The sequence below is a fragment of the Vipera berus genome (assembly GCF_964194415.1).
Source record: "Vipera berus genome assembly, chromosome: 1".
NCBI lineage: Eukaryota > Metazoa > Chordata > Lepidosauria > Squamata > Viperidae > Vipera > Vipera berus.
This window is the reverse complement of record NC_138202.1, coordinates 114,016,935-114,040,835: the sequence shown is the minus strand read 5'-3', so window position 1 is coordinate 114,040,835 and position 23,901 is coordinate 114,016,935. Positions and strand designations below refer to the sequence as shown.

General features: G+C 44.1%; 1 protein-coding gene across 1 annotated transcript in view; it reads right to left on the bottom strand.

The window, feature by feature from the left end:
* Positions 1 to 23,901, bottom strand: part of LOC308670317 (ryncolin-3-like) — a 37,606-nt gene that overhangs the window by 10,429 nt on the left and 3,276 nt on the right. Inside the window, exons 2-9 of the mRNA XM_081331787.1 lie at positions 22,472 to 22,609; positions 21,844 to 21,915; positions 21,539 to 21,574; positions 14,952 to 15,085; positions 14,394 to 14,523; positions 13,419 to 13,553; positions 12,264 to 12,509; positions 6,124 to 6,228 (exon numbers count right to left, since the gene is read on the bottom strand). Of these exons, the coding sequence (XP_081187913.1) occupies positions 6,124 to 6,228; positions 12,264 to 12,509; positions 13,419 to 13,553; positions 14,394 to 14,523; positions 14,952 to 15,085; positions 21,539 to 21,574; positions 21,844 to 21,915; positions 22,472 to 22,609 (996 nt within the window). The remainder of the gene's footprint in view (positions 1 to 6,123; positions 6,229 to 12,263; positions 12,510 to 13,418; positions 13,554 to 14,393; positions 14,524 to 14,951; positions 15,086 to 21,538; positions 21,575 to 21,843; positions 21,916 to 22,471; positions 22,610 to 23,901) is intronic.

Below are 23,901 nucleotides of genomic sequence, written 5' to 3'. Positions count from 1 at the left end.
TTTTCACAAAATGCGTAATTAGGCACCTCTTTCACTGCAGTCTCGGGCCCCATCCAGCCTAGGTACAGTAGCATGTTTCCTCTCCAATCTGCATCAAGCAATCTTATCAGCTGCTTCATGAGCCACCCACATTCCCTGCAACCAGTCAATGGCAGAATGCTAAAAAGCAAGGACCCTGGTGGGACCCTAACCCTCTTCCATTCCAGTATATGCTTCTTGCAGCAAGTAGAATGGCAGAGCCCCATCTCGGGGCTGTGGGGGAGTAGTGGCAATGAACCAGGGTAACTTTGAGTCAAAATGGGACAATTTGCCATGGCTAACTTGCCATGGCTGACTCACCGTGGCTGACTTGCTGCGGGCGACTAGCCCCAGCTGACCTGCTGCAGGAGAATTCAATGTGGGACAACTCAAGAGAGAGACAAGAAGATTGCAGCTCACCCCTGCCTCAAGGACGTCTAATCTGAGAAAGATAGAAGCCAAAGCAAGACACCAGACCCTCTGCAATTCACTTGTCTCTCTCTTGCCTTATTCTGTGTTGATTGGTTCCATGGTGAGTTACCCCATGAGTTGCCCACAGCGAGTTGTCCCATAGTGAGTTGCCAACAGTGACTAAGCCATGGTGAGTTGGCCTTGGCAAGTTGTCCTAGACCCACCAGGAGTTGAGGGAGCTGTGTTTCTGCTAGTGAGGAACTCCAGCAACTATGAAAATCATTCAAAACTGTCTTTATTGTGCTTATTTTAGAGTATGAGCTACTTCCAAACTTATTGACTCAACACATGAAGCCCAGCTGGATTAGCTCTGTTCTTGGATCAGTTCAGCTTTTATGCATGAAAGATGCTTTTGACACAAAGCATCTGATTAGGAGAATCTTTTCAGGCTGGGAAGCACTATATGCTACAGAATAGAGCACAGATGTTTTTATAAGACATGCCTTTTTGGCCAAAGACAAACTCCACTGGTCAATGCTGGTGATGACCTATAAAGCCCTAAATCCTCACATCCTCCTAATTAATTAATTATGGGACTGCCTTCCCCTGGATTTGCTCGGACTCTTATGCCTCGTTTTTGTTATACCAGCATGGACTTGTTCACCCACAAGGGTGCCCCCCCTTCCTGGGTGCGACCCGCCTTTGTTGCCACTTTTAATCTTGATGAAGGGCCCGATTGTTGGGACCCTGAGAGATGGCTGGGCAGGGGCAGGGGCCTCCGATATAAATTTAATAAGAGGCCCCTGGTTAGTTTTTTAGTTAATTTTTTTGTGGGCTTAGGGAGGGGGGCGGGAATTTCTTATGGTTGTTTGGAAATGGGGGGGTAGTCCATCAACCGTTGTTCAGGCCAGGTCCGGGATTGGTCGCATGGGGGGGCGGGGGTCGGTTGCCTCCGGAGCTCTGGAGCGGGTCGTGGGATTACCTATTCCCACGATGTTAGGGAATGGCAGCAGGTGTACGAACAGAGGGCCGTATCGACATCCGGGAGGGCCTCTCCACTGTTTACAAGCGGTGAGGCGCTCCGACCCTCTGCTTCTGCCCCGGGGTCCCGGGAGCGAGGATGTGCAGCCACCTGAGCTCCGGTTGGTGTACTTCAGGGGTCTTCAAACTTGGCCCTTTTATGACTTGTGGACTTCAACTCCCAGAATTCTTCAGCCAGGCATGCTGGCTGAGGAATTCTGGGAGTTGAAGTCCACAAGTCATAAAAGGGCCAAGTTTGAAGACCCCTGGTGTACTTGAATGCCAGGTCCATTGTTAATAAGGCTCCTCTTGTCCGGGATCTGGTCGAGGCATGCTGGCTGAGGAATTCTGGGAGTTGAAGTCCACAAGTCATAAAAGGGCCAAGTTTGAAGACCCCTGGTGTACTTGAATGCCAGGTCCATTGTTAATAAGGCTCCTCTTGTCTGGGATCTGGTCGAGGGTGAGCACGCGGACCTGGCTTGCATCACAGAGACTTGGTTGGGCCCAGAGGGTGGCATTCCTCTGGTTGATCTTTGCCCACCAGGTTTCCGGGTGCTACACCGGCCTCGGGCTCAGGGTAGGGGCGGGGGAGTGGCGTTAGTTATGAGGGAGACCTTGTGTCCGCGGGAGGCCACCGTTCCCCAGATAGTCGGGTGTGAGTCTCTCTTCCTGAGATGTGGTACTGGGGCGCAGTTGGGCTTGCTGCTGGTGTATCTTTCGCCTAGTCACGTAGCAGCAGCCCTGCCTGAGCTTCTCGACATCCTCTCCAGGTTGGTGATTGAGTTCCCCAAACTTAAAGTTTTGGGTGACTTCAATCTACCATCCCTGGGAGGATCAGCTGAGTTAGCTCGGGAGTTCATGGCTTCCATGACGGCCATGGACCTGACGCAAGTAATTCATGGACCGACTCATGTGGGAGGCCACACCCTTGACTTGGTTTTCTTATCTGGACAGTGGTTAGATGATCTTGGTGGGGGCTCCCCAATTGTTATGCCCCTGTCATGGACCGATCATCATCTCCTACGGCTGGTCTTCCATTTTGCCACTCCCCGCCGTGGGTGTGTGGAGCCAATTAGATGGTACTGCCCCAGGCTTTTAATGGACCCTGATAGGTTCCAGGCAGCGCTGGGGTCCCCACGTGCCTCCGTTGCTCACAACTCGGCGGATGCCTTAGTGGAAGCCTGGGAAAGGGCAGCCACGGAGGCACTTGACTGAGTTGTACCCTTGCGGCCCCTGACCCAGCGCAGATCCCAGCGAGCTCCATGGTTTTCCGTGGAGCTTCGGGAGATGAAGCGTCGGAGACGGGGCCTAGAGAGCTGTTGGAGATCCAGCCGATCCGAATCCGACCGATTGCAACTAAGAACCTATATTAGGTCCTATCTCGCAGCGATAAGGGCGGCGAGGTCTAATCACTTTGCTACCCTTATCGCGTCCACAGATAACCGCCCGTCCGTCCTGTTTAGGGTGACCCGCTCCCTCCTTAATCAGGAGGTGAGAGAGGAACCCTTGCAGGGTTGTGCCGAGGAGTTTAGTCAACATCTGTCGGACAAAATCGCTCGGATTTGGACCGGTCTGGACTCTGACTGGGCAGAGTCTGATGATCAGGACGCGGGCGGTCTTGTTGATATTATCTGGGAGGAGTTTGATTTTGTGACTCCGGAGAAAGTGGACAGGATTATGGGGAGGTTGAGCTCCACCACATGTTTATTGGACCCATGCCCTTCCTGGCTGGTTTATGCGGCTCGGGAGGGGACACGAGGCTGGTTCCAGGCAGTTATATCTGCCTCTTTGAGTGAGGGCAGTTTCCCTGCCGTCTTGAAGGAGGCGGTGGTGAGACCTCTCCTCAAGAAGCCTGCCTTGGACCCAGCTGTGTTAAATAACTTTCGTCTGGTCTCCAACCTTCGCTTTCTTGCGAAGGTTGTTGAGAGTGTGGTGGCGCATCAGCTCCCTCTGGTCCTGGATGAAGCGGATTATCTAGACCCGTACCAATCGGGTTTCAGGCCCGGGTACAGCACGGAGACGGCATTGGTCGCTCTGGTGAATGATCTCTGGAGGGTTCGGGACAGGGGACATTCCTCTGTCCTAGTCCTATTAGACCTCTCAGCGGCGTTCGATACCATCGACCATGGTATCCTGCTGCGGCGTCTCAGGGGATTGGGAGTGGGAGGCACAGTTTTTCAGTGGTTCTCCTCCTATCTCCTGGTACGTTCACAGTCGGTGTTGGCAGGGGGGCAGAGGTCGGCCTCGAGGCCTCTCGCTTGTGGAGTTCCTCAGGGGTCGGTCCTCTCGCCTCTCCTGTTCAACATCTACATGAAACCGCTGGGTGAGATCATTCGTGGTTTTGGAGTTGGGTATCATCAGTATGCTGATGATACCCAACTTTTTATTTCGACCGCAAACCACCCCAGTGATGCCCTCGACGTGATGTCCCATTGCCTGGAAGCGGTTCGGGTCTGGATGGGGAGGAACAGACTTCAACTCAACCCTGACAAGACTGAATGGCTGTGCATACCAGCATCCCGGGATATTCAGAATATTCCATCTCTTTCTATGGGGGGTGAGCTATTACCCCCCGTAGATAGGGCTCGCAACTTGGGAGTCCTCCTAGATTCACGGCTTACTTTGGAAGATCACATAGTGGCCGTGACTAGGGGGGGCTTCGCCCAGGTTCGCCTGGTGCGCCAGTTGCGGCCCTATCTAGACTGGGATGCCCTGTTTACGGTCACTCATGTGCTCGTGACCTCTCGTTTGGACTACAACGCTCTCTACATGGGGCTCCCCTTGAGGACCACTCGGAGGCTCCAACTGGTACAGAATGCAGCCGCGAGAGTTGTGTTGGGAGTCTCCTGATACTCTCATGTTACACCTCTGCTCCGTGAGCTGCATTGGCTCTCAGTTGTCTTCCGGGTGAGATTCAAGGTACTGGTAATGGTGTTCAAGGCCCTACATGGCATGGGTCCGGAGTACCTTAGGGATCACCTGCTGCCGGCATCAACTTCCCTCCGCCCCGTGCGTTCCCACAGAGAGGGCCTCCTCAGGGTGCCACCGGTCAGAGAATGTTGTCTGGTGGCCCCCAGGGGGAGGTCCTTCTCTGTGGGTGCTCCAGATTTATGGAATCGGTTGCCGGTCGAGCTCTGGATGGCGCCTGACCTTTGCTCCTTCCAACGCGATCTGAAAACGCACTTATTCGAACAAGCCGGCCTGGCCTGATGGGGGTTGGGTTGGGATTTTTATTGTCGCTTTTAATACATGTATTTACTGTTTTAGCTTGGGCATTGTATTTAATTCTTTTTTAACTTTTGTATTTTTGTATTTTTATATGTTTGCCCTGTTCACTGCCCTGAGTCCTTCGGGAGAAGGGCGGTATATAAATAAAATTAATAATAATAATAATAATAAATGGCATGGGTCCGGGTTATTTACAGGAGTACCTTTTGCCGGCGTTAACTTCCCATCGTCCTGTGCGCTCCGACAGAGAGGGCCTCCTCAGGGTGCCGTCGGTCAGGGAATGTCGACCGGCAGCCCCCAGGGGGAGAGCATTCTCTGTGGGTGCACCTGCCCTTTGGAATCAGCTTCCTGTTGAGTTCCGGATGGCTCCCGACCTTCGCTCTTTTCGCCGCGATCTGAAGACATGGCCATTTGAACTTGCTGGCCTGGACTGAGGGACTGGGATTTTAGATCTTAAATTTTAAAAATTTTAAATTTTAGAATGTGTTTTATTGTTTAGGGCTATTTGGTTTAATTTCATTTTAATTTTTGTATATTATGTGTTGTTCATAGTGTTTTAATTGCCCTGTACACCGCCCCGAGTCCCTTGGGAGGTATATAAATAAAAAAAAAATTCTTTCCCAATCCATTAAACCCTTCTCCTAGAATTGCTCTAGCTTCACTAAAGCTTCTACTACGGGTCTGCTAACTTTGCTCTTTAAACATCGATTCCTCCCTCTGACCAATAACAAAGCAGAAAATGGCCACTAAACAATGTCTTCCCCACATTGGTGCATTTGTTACAATTAGGAAAAAAAATAAAAAACAAAATTAGCCATTGTCTGGAGCTCTGGCAAATCCTCCAGCAGCACTTTCCCTAAAGGGAGGGGGAAGTCCCAGGAGCTGGAAGGTGGATGGAGTTCCCACTAATGATGATGTGCCCTACAAGTCTTCCCAGTTGCAATGTATGGCAGTGAAAGCTGGACCATAAGAAAGGCTGAGCGCCAAAGAATTGAGGCCTTTGAACTATGGTGCTGGAGAAGTCCCTTGGACTGTGAGTCCCTTGGACTGCAAGGCGATCAAACTGGTCAGTCCTAGAGGAGATCAACCCTGACTGCTCTTTAGAAGGCCAGATCCTGAAGCTGAAACTCAAATACTTTGGCCCCCTAATGAGAAGGAAGGACTCACTGGAGATGAGCCTAATGCTGGGAAAGGTTGAGGGCAAGAGAAGAAGAGGACGTCAGAGAATGAGGTGGCTGGATGGAGTCACTGAAGCAGTAGGTGTGAGCTTAAATGGACTCCAGAACATGGTAGAGGACAGGAAGGCCTGGAGGAACGTTGTCCGTGGGGTCGCGATGGGTTGGACACGACTTCGCAACTAACAACAACACAGTTTTGAGGGAAGCCCTCTAGACCAATCTATCTTAATTAACTAGCTCAACACAGAAAGGACCAGTTGAGACTCACGTGCACAGCAGTTGGTTTCTGTCTCCTCCTGTGTGGATAGTCCTCTCTGTGCAGACAGAGCAATCAGGAATATGAAGCAAAAGCCAATCCAAGTTGTCATCTTGCCTCAGAGAACCTAGTTTGCTGTCCTTTTAATATGTCTTTGAGCTGGTCTATGGGATTAAGTGTTCTTGTATATGTAGCAATGCCCATTAGTTCTGTAAACAGAGAGATGTGGAAATAATAGAATTTCCTTGCAAAAGTACAGGAAGAAACTATGTTGAAAGTCTCCTTTTGCAACACCTGCTTTCACAAATCTTGGCACCATTCACAATATTTACAGAGGAGGGACGGAGCTCTAGAAATAACAGAAATCCTTGCAATGCATTGCTTTCCCCACCCTTTGTCCTTTGTTGAGCATTTTCTGTGGAACAATGTGGATCTTTTAAAAACTGTTATCAGAGGGAGAGAAGAAACATGAGTGAGCTGAACTTTGGGTAAACAAATACTTCGGCCTGATAAGGCTGATGGTATGTAACAAACGACTAAAAATTAATAGGTGTTCATTAATCTCTTCTGCAATTTTCATATGTTCTTATGGATTATAAATGCATTTTACACCTAGACAAGTATGAGTATAGGCTAAATTGCTTTTTTAAAATATACAGAGTGAAAGAAAGGCTGTAGAGTAATATCTAGAACAGAGGTCCCCAGCCTTTTGGGCACCAGGGACCGGTTCCGTGGAGAAAAGTTTTTCCGCGGACCGGAGAGTGCCTGGGTTTGTGTGCTGCCTGCATCCCACGGATGGGGCTTTGCTTGTTTGTGCAGACCGGTTGCCGATCTAGAAAGTAGATTAATATCTATCAGGCTTTTGTCCAAAAGCAATGTATGCTAGCCTAGCCAGTCTTGCCATAAAAACAGAACAAATTAAAAATAAAAAAATTCTCTTTTTTTTAAATAAATAAATAAATAAATAAAAATCTCTTGTAATGGTATGTGAGAAAGATCTTGGGACAGTAGGTGAAGGGATGTTGCCAAGGGACAGCATAGCCTGCAGCAAGATAGCGGGCAGAGCAAGAGGCTCAGAAGAGATCCTCCCTAGTTTCTCAGTTGTAAAGGAGATGGGTGGGAGAGAGAATTGTCCTTTTGTAATACGTGACATCATGCTTTACAACCACATCACTTCGCAATGGAAATTCTGATCCAAATTGCCATTGGTACCTTTCCCTGCTATTACTGTGGAAAGGTGAAGCTTGCGTTCTCTAACAGTCAGTTAAGACGACAGTCTTCTTTTCACACCTCCAATTTATTTATTTTTCCCCATTCCAGGTAATGGTTAGTTTTCTTCTCACTTCAACTGCAACCTCTGTGTAATTGGTACTTGAGGATGAGGGGTAAATGGGGGGACGGAAACATGCAATTGAAATCCCACATCTTTTTAATTTTTAAAGTGTCATTTGAAATTGGATAACAATATCAATTTTGAATGAATGGATAAATAAATTTGCCATGAACATACTTTAAAATGGGTGCAGCTTTGATTGTGCAGCCATGGTTGCCAAGTTGACATTTTGATTCCATTGGGACACGGGACAAAATGACAATGTGCCAAATGTTTTATTAATAATGGTAAAGGAAAATAAATAAAGGTTATTCTTTTATAAATTGTATAAAATGTAACACCAATGAATTGTATCAAATGTAACACCAAGATGTGGGACTATCTATTTCCTGCTCAGGCAGAGGACTCACAAATGGTAATCAACCAAGTCTTTTTTTTTGAAATATTAAAAAGCTTCAAAGAAGATAGGAACATCCCAAGGTTACAAGTAAACAAGATAAGATAGTGACTGATGTAAGGAAGGTGTTACAATAAGTCTTTTGAAGTGTTAAAAAGCTTCAAAGAGGATCTTTTAGAAATGTAAATGACTTCAAAGACTAACTTAAGTTTCTTGGGGGGGGGGCATGTATCGAGAAAAGAAAGTATAAATGCCTGGTTTGAAACTTGCTCAGTGCGCTCTTTGAACCCAGTCCAATTTGGGAAGGGTCTAAGAGGCCGCGTTTGCAAACGCTTTTTTTCTTTATTATTTTCAATTTTCTTTTCAATAAATCTTTGTTTTTGTTAACCAGACTTGTCTTTGAGTTCTGAGCATAAAATTTTGGGTTTTTAAATCTCACAATGGTTTGTTTTGTTTTCTCTGGGTTAGGGATTGGGAGAGATAAAAGCAGTGGTGGGATTCAGTTGGTTCGCACTGGTTCAGCAGAACTGTTAGCTAATTTTTGCTGCATTCAGAGAACCAGCTGGCTTACAGAAGTCCAGTGTAGGCTTCAGAGGCCTGGAGCAGGCTTTCCAGGCATAGAACTGCCCACTGGAAGTGCATGGATGCCACTTCTAGAAGTCCATTCTAGGCTTTGGAGGCCCAGAGGAGGCCTCCCAAGGCCTAGAATGGCCCACCGCAAATGCTTGGATGCCACTTCCAGAAGTCCGTTCTAGGCCTTGGAGGCCCAGGCCTGCATCAAATAAGAGAACCGGTTGTTCAGGTATTTGAATTCCACCACTGGATAAAAGTATGCAGTGAGAAAGGAATGTGCCTCCGGTCATCTGCCTTATCTCTGGGCGGAAGGAAGATAGCATGAAGAGACCTAACAACCTTGAGAGCGGTGCCTTATCGGTTCATTCCCACAACAATTTGACATCTTTGGATTGGCTCTATTCGAACCGACCGGATGGACAGTTGGGGTGAGGTTTTTGATTCCTAATTTGAATGTATTGCTTTCTGCAGGAAACCCTCAGATCCTGCCTTACTTTCCTGTAGTCAGCAACCCCAATAAAAGTTCCTGTTGAAATGCTACACATTCCAAGAGTTCTGCTTCCTTGGGAGGATTAGCTGAGGCAGCTCCTTACACTTTATAATCTTAGAAGAAAACATCAGAAGTCATTCTTTGTATATATTCGTGGGTTTTTTCTTTATACTTTTTTTACACTTCTGTCCCTGTTCTTGTTTTACTCTTTATCATTTCTTTTGATCATTAATTTATGTTGTTTTTAATGTTTATGCTTTGTAAAATGCAGCAAAATTATTTGGAAAAAAGAGTTGCCTTGCTAAGGTGAAAGTTCAAGTGAAGCCCCTTTGAAGCTGTTTTATAAAGTCAGAGTCCACCATCAAACAGAAACTGCTGTGTTGCTTGACTTACTTCCTCCAGAGCTTCCTCTGTTGTATGACTTATTCTACCTCAGTTTCCTCCATATCTGCAATACCAGGCAAATTTCTAAGCAGCGGTTCCATATGCCCACAGAATTATTCTCTTTGGAAATGCTCTACATTTCAAATTCTGTTTATACAGATCAGATTCGGCCATTTGTAACCTGTGGCACATGTTATTCATTTTGTCTTCTGAATTCTTTGTTCCATAACATGCAGTGATTATATCTAGTCATAACACTATTGAAATGAGCTGATAAGATGCTGCTTTAATTCACTTCACTAATCCTAACAATCAAAATATATTTACTTCTTGATCAAAGTCAAAGAGCAAAAAAAATCCATTTTTGTTGCTTCTGTCTGTTACATCCAAATCTACATCACAGTTTAGCGGCATCTCGTCTGTAATGATGATTTAACCATTCCCATTTTCAGAGGACTCAGGCAGAGCTGTATCCTTGTTCTTTAGTCAACTTCTATATAAATGACATCATTATGGTTCTTTCTAAACTAGAATTTTACCCCTTGCCCACCATCCTAGATCTATCTTCTTGTAAAGAAGGTTGAAATCATCTTCTTAAGTTGGCACCTTATCCGTAACTCAAGTGGGCCTAGGTGCTTTAGTGTTTTATTCTTCCAGGAATTTCTTGAAATCAATTACTCAAAAATGAAGTTTCCGTTTTTCTCTAGAATGCACTTTAACTCCTCCATTACAAGGGGAAATCAATTTAAAAAACAAGTGGTTCTAGTTAAGAACTTCAAGTAACTTGGTTACCTTTACCCACTGAAATAACCAAATGAGTGAGCTTTCTATTAGAGCTCAAAAAGTTGCTAACATAGTCTTCCTGGCAATAATAACATCTCTGCAGCAATAAAATTGTACAAAGCAAAGATTTTGAGTCTATTGCTATGTAGTCCACAACTTTGTTTTTATAAGACTGTCTCTACTCTAGAAACTGCTCAGTCTAAGTTCCTCAAAGCCAAACTCTGGGTCCTTTGGCCAACTTCAAATGCTATTGTTTGGCTAGAGTTTGGCTGAATTTCTCTTGGGACCTACCTGAGACTTTGCCATCTCAGGTTTTGGCTGAAACAAATCTTTTATTGGAAAGATTTATTTCTTCTCTGAGAAAGCAAATTAATTCTGATCTAGCTGATTACTGTATGTTTTTTCACCCAGGCAATTCTGTTAATTTATCTCAACCCAAATAAAATGTTAACTAGTCTTAAATAGAGAATCTGGGATTTAGATCTATGAAATAAGAAGGTGAAAATCATTCATCTCTATTACGGTGCAATTGTAAATTATCCATGGACAATTCCTACCCACCTGTGCATATCCTATGCAATTCACATTCATCTTCATAGGATACTTTTTAACTTGGTTGAATAGATGCACTACTATAAAGGAACACAGGAACACATTTGCTATAAACAAATGTATTAGTGTCTTGTGTAACAATTATATGTGTTTGGCTCAAATACAGGCACAGAGTCAGTAATTGTATTATTTCTCTGGGGCTATAGATTCTTACTAAGTTGCATACAAAATCAACTATACTGTACACCGAATTTCTGTACCAAAACATAACAATGCAGATAATTCAATTATTCCAGCAATTATTGATATTCATATCGATGCCGCCACCACCATCATCGTCATCCTGGCTTAAATGAATGCATCAATTTGAGGGGGACACAGCCCCACAATTTTTGACAATCACTAACGTGTACATGACATAATTTATAAATGTGTAAAAAATAGAAACAAACATGGCTGTGCTATTTTAGCAAAATAAAAGTTAGTATAAAATCATAAGAATTGGCTGTAAAATTCCATCCTAGAATTTTACATCCAGAAAGAATTCTGTGAAAGTTCACACATGGGATATGAAAAGAGCACTCTGGAGCTGTGTGATCTCAGGATCAATTATGGAGAGAGGGTTCTTCATTATGTAGGACAAAACAGCACGTCTGACTAACCTTCAAGGGATTACAGTCATACTCTGGAGATTCAAACACTCTGTTGCCAGCCATTAGGGATTAGAGACAAGCTCATTTCCTTCTGGAGGCATTTCCCTTCAGCGTTAAACTGCATTGTATGTGTTGAAAACACTTTCCAAAAGGCTGCAACTTTTGTAAAACACCAGGTCCTGCATAAAAATGATCATACAGATACAGTAAAATGCCACAGAAATAAGTCAGATCAATTTATGTGAGTTAGACTTCTGATTCAGTGTGAAATAGAAGGCTGAATCTGTAGCTGAAAAGAAGTGAATTTTTTCCCTTACAAGTTGATTCTCAAGTTTGATCTGAGTTACTTTCCACAGATTTCCTTTACTATGAAAAACAGTGACACAGCTGTGTCAGATATTGCTTCTGTGAACTTAGTTGTTTAAGGCAGGGGTCTTCAAACTTGGTCCTTTTATGACTTATGGACTTCAACTCCTAGAATTCCTCAGCCAGCAATGCTGGCTGAGAAATTCTGGGAATTGAAGTCCTCAAGTCATAAAAGGGCCAAGTTTGCAGACCCCTGGTTTAAGGCAATAGGTTTATGAAAACCTTCCAAGGATGCTTTACTAAGACAGAGGTCCAATTAATCCTGTTACTGAAGTTGATTCGTAAGGCATAGGCACACAAATGAGTAGAAACTATTGTGTTACTTTACCTACTTATGGATTATAGATCAATAAATGTCAGCTTTGTAGGACATTGAGGAACACCTTTTTCCTCAGAAAAAAAACAGAGGATGAAGAAGTAAAAATTTTTGAACCCCATCCCCATGTAAATAGAAAAGGGATTACAAGAAGAGAGAACAGTCCAATGAACACACGAAGGAGCAGTTTCAAAGATTTGCTGCATTTATTTTTTTCCCCAGAAGAGAATATAGAAGAATAGTAATTGCTAGTACCGGTACATTTTGGGTCACATTGAAGAATCTGTCAAACTGTGGTTTCATTTACTGTGGTCTAATTTTCATATCCGCATACTTGTAAGAATAATGGTACCCCTTTGCAGCAGCCCAGTTGATGCCATCAGCAAAAGAGGTATGCTCCCCTTTGTGATACAGGCCATTCAGGTTGGAAGAGTGGCATTTAGCATACCACCAGGCTCCTTTAAAACTTTCGGCACAATTTGCATCATAGATATCATTGTCTCTTTCTTTGGTAGAGAATGCTTGGCCATTGTGTCCTGAGAAAGAATCACCTAAAGGAGGAATTCACAGGGAAGCACTAAGTTCATCTCTTCCAGGAATACAAACCTGCTGGGTATTTCACCACTGAAAAATGTTCCTAAGTCACTAAGAATTAGAAAGGGATTAAATATAAATGATAGAGCATCTGGTTTATTTGCACAATTTCCCAAATTTGAACTTTGGCATCACTAGCCAGCCTAGTCAAGATGATGCAATGTGTTTGTCAATGGCTTTACCTGTTTCTTGAAGCCATGGCTTGCTTACACCACCCTGAGGTCCATCTAACAGGCCACGTTATAAATCATGACTGATAAACTGAATGCTTGAACCCCATTAACACATTAAGCCAAGGAATGGATAGGTTCCCTGAATCTGGGATTGTGTTTGCTCCGTGGACCCAATGGAAGGGCTGTTTCTTCATATTCACACTCCCATATTATCCCTCTGATAAGCTAGAAAGGAATTAGGCAGCCCCCTGATTTAAATTGTTTCTGCGTTCTGTATCAGGTCATGCAATATTATTATGCAGTCAGATGTTTAAATTGGAATTGGCATTTTTATCCACCTGTCGATTCCTTCTGAAGGGCCTAATATAGGCAGATACTGATGTTTGATTGTGTTACAGTTATTGTTGCGAGATGTAAGCTGTTCCAAGTAAATGTGCCTTTACAACTGTCCATGCCAGTGGTGTTCAAGTGGTGGTACTTGAATAGGTACCAAAGCACTTGTTACTATTGCTACTATCTTTGCTTTCTTTTACCACAGATGTTCTATTTCTGCTTGCATTTTGTTATCTTCTCCAGTTTTTCTATTATTAAATTTATTTGCTGCCCATCTCACTATTTGAACCAACTATTTATGTTTATTATATTCACCGTAAGAAGGTACTCAAATGCAGAGGGATTTTCTCTATTACTCACCCATGTTACCATTCAAATAGGAACCCAATATTAATTTGTAATTTTCACTTTCATTTGCGATTCTGAAACTGGAATATGTTGCAAACGTTCTGGAACCATTGAAATCTTCCAGATCAATCCTCAGCTGCTGTGCTCCTGAATACCAAAGGATAAATATTATTGGAGAATTACTAGAGGTGCAGAAATCTTTGAAGGGAAGCCTGCTAATCATTGTGGTAGACTTTCATTCTACATGGACATGATCATAGTGGAATTATGATCCATGTCCATTCAAAAGCAATGATGAGTGATCAAGATAGAGGAACAGAATCACAGGAGCACAAAGGATGTCCGAGGGGGATTAAACCCCTGTTTCACCTGAGTTTTTCCAGTCTTTTTACACAATTAGAAAGTGATCCTCCGCACTGCCACTTTTTTTCTTTACCTTTTACAAAGACAATCATTTAATAACTTTTTCCCTACAAATGATGGAAAAGACAGTGAGGAGGGATACAGATGATTTCTCGGTGTCTTGGTTCCACACATGTTTTCAAAAAGAGAATTAATGGACCCCCAGAGAAAGAAGGTAACTTTCTTCTTTTTTTCCTGATTCTAACATTTTATTCTTCAGCTAGTAATCAACCCTCTTGGGGAATCATGCTGCATAAAGCTCCAAGACCATTTCCAAATTACAGGAAAGAACATCTGTTTTTCCCAGATTTGATTTATGAATTTGGAATGTATCATTCATCTCTATGGAAGGAAATGGAAGTTACGTCTCATGGACTGACACAAACAGATCAGAGTGTTTGCTTTATGCTTACTCTGTTCCTGTAATGCAAAGAGAGCCTCTGGTACTATTGAAGGGCTGACTCTGGAAAGATTGATACTCATCTTTCCTTAAAAATTAATTCTGATCAAGATAAGCAATGTCTATATGAATGGATTTAAAATATCAAATTGAGCATCATGTAGAAGAGGAGATTTGGGGCTTACCAGAGCTGGTGAGAAGATGGATCTTATCATTGCCCAACCAGAATTCTGATTCTTGCCTCCCAAATCCTTTCTTGTATGATTCCCAGTCACGGTAGAAATCGACAGATCCATCCTGCCGCCTCTGGAAGAGCTGGTGGAGAGAAAGGGAGTGATACCTCAGCATCTGCTTGATGGAGAAGCTGTTTTCCTAATCTTATGCCATTTCTGAAGTGGGGGAATGGCTTTCAGCCTTGAATAGAATGATGACTCCTCTTCTAAGTCATAATTAGGGAGCAACTCCTTGGGACTGTCTTTGTGCCTTCAGTTCTCTACTGTCGTAGGCTCAAGTCCCTTGGGAATCTCATTCAGCCCTGGGGCTGCAAGTTGTCCATCACTAATCTATTCAGATGAGAGAAGACTGATGGATCCCTCAACAACTGCTATTATTTTATAACAAAAATGACAACACGGAGCCTACTTGTTTAAAAGATTAATTATAGTAATATGGGATTTCTTGCTATTCTGATGCATACAAGTAGATAATTACCTCTACCTCCTCCTTCTTGGGCTCCCACTTACCAACCAGCCTCCTCCATCTGTCTCCATGTCACAGAAAAACAGCATTGGGTTCCCCTTGGTTGGGTAGATTGTGTACCAGCCACTCAGGGTCTCCCCACGTTCCAGGAGGTCTTTGCAGTTTCTGGCTTCTGTCTCTGGAGGAAGAATAGGGAGGGTTAGATGGGGCAGTTCCGGCAAAATATATGTCTGGGACAGATGTTGACCTTTGTGGAGGATTCCCAAGTGTGAAATCACTATAATGTCTGTTGTAGGAATATGAATGCTTATTGTAATGCAATGAATTCATGGAGATCCCTTGTAAAAAGTTTACATAACAGTTTACATACAGCAAGATAATTCCAGGGGAAAGGAGCAGACATCTTTGGAACTATTGCTTGCTGAGGATGATGGGAGTCTGAGTCTCACTGGGGAATATTGATACATGCAAATGACAAGTGTCATTATGATCCTCAACCTGTGGTTCAGGGCTTTTTTTCTCATTGAATGCTCAGAACGGAGTTCCAGCACCTTTTTTGGATGGAACCTTGTAGGGTAGGCAAGGCTGGTTGTATAACATGTGTGAGTTCCGGCACCTTTTTCTTTTACAAAAAAAGCACTGCTGTGGTTAATGTCAAAACCCATTCCTATTTTATTTCATTTCATTTGTATTTCATCCCACCTCTCCTGGGTTTTGCCATGCTTCCAAGGGGGAGGGGGGATGTGCCTGCAGGGCATTGCTTTCACTTCCTCCCCCTCACTACAATGCAATCCCTTATTTTGTTTATTGGGGCTGTATCCTGTTTCCTGCATTATCTGTCTGTCTCTCTCTGAACTCTATCTTTTAAACTGTCAATTGAGAACAAAGGAAGAGATAGGGATCTAACCTCAGTGCCTGGATTTTGTCTACACTACCAGAGAAAAGTGATCCATTCTACCAGAATGTAGCAGGTAGCCAGATCATATGCCACACAGGGTTTTCAAGGAAGCAACCAGAGTTTTGAAGCTAGCTGACAGCCAATGCAACTCTCATATCTGTGGTCACATACAGACATGATGAGATGGGCCCATTACTGCTTCTACCATTCTATTTTGAACCAATTGTAGCTTAGAGGCAGTCTTCAAGGGTAGCCCTATGTAGACTGCCTTAAAGAAGTTCAATCATAAAGTGATCATGAGTGATCACCTGCAAGGATTACTGGTCAAGGAAAGGACACAACTGTCTTACAATATACTGTATACCTGTGCAAATGGTACAGCTATTCTTCTGATGCTTCCATCTACCTGTTGTTAAATGTATTATCTCATATTCCCCTATTCATTCTGAATCCTTCCAGTTTAATTGCTATTTTTCTCTATATATGAGGATGTAATCTCTTCTGAAGGATTTTCAACAGTATCTTTTGAATTTCTTCTTTTGTACAGTATATTTGATAACATGTTACTTTTTCCAAGACCATGAAAAGCCTTTCATTTTAAGATTAAGAAATTATATATTCCCACATTAAATGTAAAGTATTGCACAGTCTCAGAACTCATCACTTTACATATTTACTGACAATCTGTAAAGATACATAAAATACAGCTTATCACATAGTTTAGTAAGTTTTTGTAATTTTAATTTCAGGTATTTGGGTAGAAAATAATCAGATAGGAAGAAAGAGTCATCAGCTCTTATCACTTGCTTATATTAATTCCACCTGCTTACATTAATAATTTTTACTGCTTGTATACCTGATTGACTGCCAACAATTTCTGTAAAAAGTTCTAGAAATAACAACCTGGTGAGAGTATTGAGACTATGAAGCCTGTTTAGAACTGTAATAGAGTGGAGCTAAAAGAAAGGTGTTTTCCCAACTTGATTTATTCACTCCATTAAATGACTAAGAGTACTGTACACTATATCCATTAAGACAGAGAGGCTGCTGCAGATGATGGAGATTGTGGTTGGCACAAATAGGCACAAATAGGAACGTGCCAGGTGAGAAGAAAATGATTGGCAGGTTTTAGGCATTCTTAGCTTAGTTATGAATACCTGGCAAGGCTGACACTAGCAAAGCAAGCTTTCTGCATCTGATGCTTCTATTTTTCTTGGCCTTCAGCTCCCAGAATCATCCAGTTACTATCTGAGTGAAAAGCTGAATCAACCAATGCTGTGGATAAGGACGGCGAAGTCTAACTACTTTGCCGCCCTTATCACGTCCGCAGATAATCGCCCGGCCGCCCTGTTTAGGGTGACTCGCTCCCTCCTTAATCAGGAGGTGAGAGAGGATCCCTTGCAGGGACGAGCCGAGGAGTTTAGTCATCATCTGGCGGACAAAATCGCTCGGATCCGGACCGGCTTGGACTCTGACTGGGCAGAGTCTAATGTGGAGGAATCAGGCGGTCTTGAGCACGTTATCTGGAATGAGTTCGACCCTGTTTCCCCTGATGATGTGGACAGGATCATGGGGAGACTGAGCACCACCACCTGTTTGTTGGATCCGTGCCCCTCCTGGCTAGCTTATGCGGCTCGGGAAGGAACACGAGGCTGGTTCCATGCAGTAATAACTGCTTCCTTGAAGGAGGGTGTCTTTCCTGCCGCCTTGAAGGAGGCGGTGGTGAGACCCCTTCTCAAGAAGCCTGCTTTGGACCCGGCTGTTTTAAACAACTACCGTCCAGTCTCCAACCTTCGCTTTCTGGCGAAGGTTGTTGAGAGTGTGGTGGCGCATCAGCTCCCTCTGTTCCTGGAGGAAACTGATTATCTGGACCCGTACCAATCGGGCTTCAGGCCCGGACACAGCACGGAGACGGCATTGGTCGCGCTGGTGAATGATCTCTGGAGGGCTAGGGACAGGGGTTGCTCCTCTGTCCTGGTCCTATTAGATCTCTCAGCGGCGTTCGATACCATCGACCATGGTATCTTACTGCGGCGTCTCAGGGGGCTGGGAGTGGGAGGCACCGTTTTACGGTGGTTCTCCTCCTACCTCCAGGGCTGCTCGCAGTCGGTGTTGACAGGAGGGCAGAGATCCGCCCCGAGGTCTCTCATTTGTGGAGTCCCTCAGGGGTCGGTTCTCTCGCCTCTCCTGTTCAACATCTATATGAAGCCGCTGGGCGAGATCATTCGTGGTTTTGGGGTGGGGTATCATCAGTACGCTGATGATACCCAACTTTTTCTTTCCACCCCGAACCAACCCAGTGATGCCCTCTCCGTGATGTCCCGGTGCCTGGAGGCGGTTCAGGTCTGGATGGGGAGAAACAGGCTTCGTCTCAATCCCGCCAAGACTGAGTGGCTGTGCATATCGGCATCTCGGGTTAACCAAGTTATTCCATCCTTAATGATGGGGGGTGAGGTGTTACCCCCCCGTCGATAGGGCTCGCAACTTGGGCGTCCTCCTGGATTCACGGCTCAATTTCGAAGACCATATAGGAGCCGTGACCAGGGGGGCTTTTGCCCAGGTTCGCCTGGTGCGCCAGTTGCGTCCCTATCTGGACCGAGACGCCCTACGCACAGTTACTCATGCGCTTGTGACCTCCCGTTTGGACTACTGTAACGCTCTCTACATGGGGCTGCCCTTGAAGACCACTCGGAGGCTTCAACTGGTGCAGAATGCGGCCGCGCGAGTTGTAATGGGGGTTTCCCGATACTCCCATGTAACACCTCTACTCCGTGAGCTGCATTGGCTTCCGGTTGCCCTCCGGGTGAAATTCAAGGTGCTGGTTATCACCTATAAAGCCCTACATGGCCTAGGTCCGGGATATCTGAGGGAACACCTGCTGCCGGCATCAAATACCCTTCGCCCAGTGCGCTCCCACAGGGAGGGTCTGCTCAGGGTCCCGCCGGTAAGAGACTGCCGGCGGGTGACACCCAGGGATAGGGCCTTCTCGGTGGGAGCGCCTGCCCTCTGGAACCAGCTGCCGGTGGAGCTGAGAACTGCCCCCGACCTTCGATCATTCCGCCGGGGCCTGAAGACCTGGCTCTTCGAGCTCTCGGGCCCAGACTGAGGAGGAATTTTTAATTTGGGGTTCTTTTTAACTGACTACAGGGTTAATTTAATATTTTTTAATTTGGTTCTTAATTTTTGTATTTTGGATTTTTAATTCCCTGTAAACCGCCCTGAGTCCTCAGGGAATAGGGCGGTATATAAATATAACTAAATAAATAAAATAAATAAAATATAATTTACGTGGACTTCAGTAAGGCATTTAATAAAGTAGATCACAACCTACTACTTGATAAGATAGAAAAATGTGGGTTAGACAGCATCACCACCAGATGGATTCATAGCTGGCTGACCAGCCGTGCTCCGCGTGTGGTCCTCAATGGAACTGCATCTACATGGAGGGAAGTGTGTAGTGGGGTGCCCCAGGGTTCCGTTCTAGGCCCAGTGTTCTTCAACATCTTCATCAACGATTTGGATGAGGGGATAGATGGGGAACTCATCGAATTTGCAGACAATACCAAGCTGGCAGAAATACCCAACACTCCAGAAGACAGGCTTAAGTTACAGGAGGATCTGGGCTGACTTGAACATTGGGCACTATCTAACAAAATGCAATTCAATTGTGAAAAAGGTCAGGTTCTACACTTAGGCAAGAAAAACCAAATGTACAGGTATAGTACCTTGCTCAATAGTAGTAACTGTGAGAGGGATCTCGGAGTCCTAGTGGACAATCACTTAAATATGAGCCAGCAGTGTGCTGCAGCTACCAAAAAAGCTAACACAGTGCTAGGCTACATTAACAGAAGAATAGAATCAAGATCATGTGAAGTATTAATACCACTTTGCAATGCCTTGGTAAGGCCACACTTGGAATACTGCATCCAGTTTTGGTCACCATGATGTAAAAAAGATGTTGAGACTCTAGAAATAGTACAGAGAAGAGCAACAAAGATGATTAGAGTACTGGAGGCTAAAACATATAAGGAATTGGGTTTTTGTTGTTGTTAGCTGCGAAGTCGTGTCCGACCCATCACGACCCTATGGACAACGTTCCTCCAGGCCTTCCTGTCCTCTACCATCTTCTGGAGTCCATTTAAGCTCACGCCTACTGCTTCAGTGACTCCATCCAGCCACCTCATTCTCTGTCGTCCCCTTCTTCTATTGTCCTCGATCTTTCCCAGCATTAGGCTCTTCTCCAGTGAGTCCTTCCTTCTCATTAGGTGGCCAAAGTATTTGAGTTTTAGCTTCAGGATCTGGCCTTCTAAAGAGCAGTCAGGATTGATCTCCTATAGGACTGACCGGTTTGATCGCCTTGCAGTCCAAGGGACTCGCAGGAGTCTTCTCCAGCACCATAGTTCAAAGGCCTCAATTCTTTGGCACTCAGCCTTTCTTATGGTCCAACTTTCACTGCCATACATTGCAACTGGGAAGACCATAGCCTTGACTATACGCACTTTTGTTGACAGGGTGATGTCTCTGCTTTTTAGTGTGCTGTCTAGATTTGCCATGGCTTTCCTCCCCAGGAGCAAGCGTCTTTTAATTTCTTGGCTACAGTCCCCATCTGCAGTGATCTTGGAGCCCAGGAAAATAAAATCTGTCACTACTTCCATTTCTTCCCCATCTATTTGCCAGGAATTGAGAGGGCCAGATGCCATGATCTTGGTTTTCTTAATGTTAAGTTTCAACCCAAGTTTTGCACTCTCCTTCTTCACCCGCAACAAGAGGCTCTTTAGTTCTTCTTCACTTTCTGCCATTAGAGTGGTATCATCTGCGTATCTTAGGTTGTTGATATTTCTTCCGGCAATCTTAATTCCAACTTTTGATTCATCTAGCCCTGCCTTTCTCATGATGTGCTCTGCATATAAGTTAAATAGGCAGGGCGACAGTATACAGCCTTGCCGGACTCCTTTCCCAATTTTGAACCAATCAGTGGTTCCGTGTCCAGTTCTCACTGTTGCTTCTTGACCCGCATATAGGTTTCTCAAGAGACAAATAAGATGGTCTGGTACTCCCATCTCTTTAAGAACTTGCCACAGTTTGTTATGATCCACACAATCAAAGGCTTTAGCATAGTCAATGAAGCAGAAGTAGATGTTTTTCTGGAACTCCCTAGCTTTCTCCATGATCCAGCGTATGTTGGCAATTTGATCTCTAGTTCCTCTGCCTCTTCGAAATCCTGCCTGTACTTCTGGTAGTTCTCGATCCACATACTGCTGAAGTCTAGCTGGTAGGATTTTAAGCATGACTTTACTAGCATGAGAAATGAAAGGAATTGGGTATGTCTAGTTTAATGAAGAGAAGGACGAGGGGGGACATGATAGCAGTGTTCCAATATCTCAGGGGCTGCCACAAAGAAGAGGGAATCAAGCTATTCTCCAAAGCACCTGAAGGCAGGACCAAAAGCAATGGATGGAAACTAATCAAGGAGAGAAGCAACCTGAACTAAAGAGAAACTTTTTGATAGTTAGAACAATTAACCAGTGGAACAACCTGCCTCCAGAAGTGGTGAATGCTCCAACACTGGAAGTTTTTAAGAAGAGACTGGGCAGCCATTTGTCTGAAATGGTATAGGGTTTCCTGCCTGAGTAGGGTGTTGGACTAGATGACCTCCAAGGTCCCTTGCAACTTTATTATTATTAATAATAACCCAACAAGGAAGCTATTGAGAAAGAGGAAGAAGGGGCATACCTTTCACTTGGCAATTGTCTAAGCTGCAGGCATCTCCTGTAAGAAGAAGAAAAAAGGCAATTTCTTGTGCAGTGGATAAACAGAAAGTTTCCTAAGGCCCATACATAAGAACAGCCTGTTACATGCCAGTGTATTGCCCATTCCTCTTAGTGATGGACTGCTATTATCATTTGGTTTTATATTACAAACAGTTCAACCAAGGATGCCATGAAATAAAGTGCTATCTGTGACATACAGATGTGCCAGTGGCTCCCCTTTGATCCAGCTCTTGCACAACCTCTAATCTCAATCAATAGGTGCATTACCTTTGTCACCTTTGTCTCCTCTGTCTCCTTTCGGTCCAGCTTTTCCAGTTATCCCAGCAGAACCTCTTTCACCTGAAGAAAAAGAGAAAGAAGAATGAGAGGAGGAGAAAGACCAGCTTAGCAGCATTTAAATACATCTAGAAAAAGATTTTTGAAGCCAGACATTGCACTGATGAAAATTTTAGCTCAAAACTGTTGAGAGTCTGGATTTCTATGAAGTTATGCTGGATTTGTAGGTCAGTGACTAACAAATCCTTGATAACATTGCCGATTCTCCTGAAAGGAAAAAAAAAAGAAAACTTATGGGCATAAGAACAACTCAATCTAGTCCACCTGTCTTAAAAAAGTTCCCACAACACCAGAGAACCAAAGAATCATCTCCTGATTACTTCGCTAAGACACTGACCTTAAGAATCCTCTTACTGACTAAAGAACACACAGCTTTCATTTCCTATCTAACATTTGGGAGAAAGAGGATTGCTTTTGTCTCTCTGCTAGCAACTTACTTATCCTTTTCTAGGCAAGCAGCATGATTAATACAAAGCTTGCTTCCCACTGTTATAAGGAAAGACAGCAAATAAGCTGTTGTGAATACAGGGAATGACATCTTCAATGAGCATTTACTCACCTGGGGGCCCCTGAGGACCTGGGTCACCCTTTAGCCCTGGTGATCCATTTGTTCCTGGCACACCTGGAATTCCAGGTATCCCAGCCTGACCCTGGAGAATAATCTTGTCACTTCTGCATTGTGTTAACCCTTTCAGCTCTGTCATAGGGGAAAGAGCATAAAAAGGACACATCATGAAAAACAGAAGAGAAGCAGTATGGTCCCCTTATGGAGCAACAGGTTCACATTTAACCAAAATAGCCCGAGTGAGGTGCTAGAAAATCAGGGTGGAGCAGCAGGTAAGGTGAGTTGGGTGCCAAAGAGACACAAAAGTTCTTCCATTCATATTTTCCACACATAAACATTTCTGTTTCTGGGCTGTTGGAGAATCTGAGAATGAAATTAGGAGGCTATTCCTCAAGGACTCTTCTCTAACACAAGAGTGCATACTTCTTTTAAAAAAATCCTTGATTGGTTTTGACTCCCCCTTTTTTCCTTCCTTTTTCTTTTCTTTTCTCCCCCCCACCCTGCTTTTAAATGATTCTGGATTCTTGGCAACTGCTGGGCAAATCCTTGCTGCCTTCTTGGCAAGCTTTCTCAGAAGTGACTTGTCCTTACCTTCTTCTTAGAGCTGAGAGAGAATGACTGTTCCAGGGTCAGGTGACTTTGTGCCTAAAGCGGAACTAGAGCTCAGGGTCTCCCAATTTCTAGCCTGATTTTTAACCGCTACACCAAACCAGCTCTCATCTTCACCCTTTACACAGTATGAAACTACGGGCTTCCACATAAAGCACAGTTCATTAGGAGGCCCTGTCTGCATCTAGAAGATGTAGGATTAGACTTCCTTGTTCTCGTGTTTACCTATAAAACTCCTTAGGCAAATACTTAGGCACATGCTGCTTAGGCAAAGATCTTAATAATGTTTAACAGGTATCAAAACCCCAGCTAATATATGTTCCACATTTATAAAATGTCATCTGAAAATGACACTGTAGCCCAAGATCAATTCTCTGCTTTTATTTCTTTAAAAAGCAACTTATTGATCATTAAAAACTATCGTGAAGCTGAGGCTGCTTTTAAAGGAGCTCTTTCCCTTAAAGAGCATCACAACTCATTAACTTTCTCCAACCTTTAAATCCCACCAGCACCCTCAAGTAATGCTCAATCTTAAGACAGAACTTCACTGCAGCCAGAATCCATCCCTTACCTGTTCCCGAGTCATCTCTTTATCTGCAAAACTGCTAGTCAGCGGTGCCTAGATAGTAATAGCACTTAGACTTATATACGGATTTATAGTGCTTTACAGAACTCTCTTAAGCAGTTTACAGAGTCAGCATTGCCTCCAACAATTTGGGTCCTCATGCTCAGAGTAGAAGAAAGAATGTGAGGCAACTATTCCTTTCCCCATGAACTGGCTTTATCGGGAAACTAAGTACCAACATTCTGCTCCT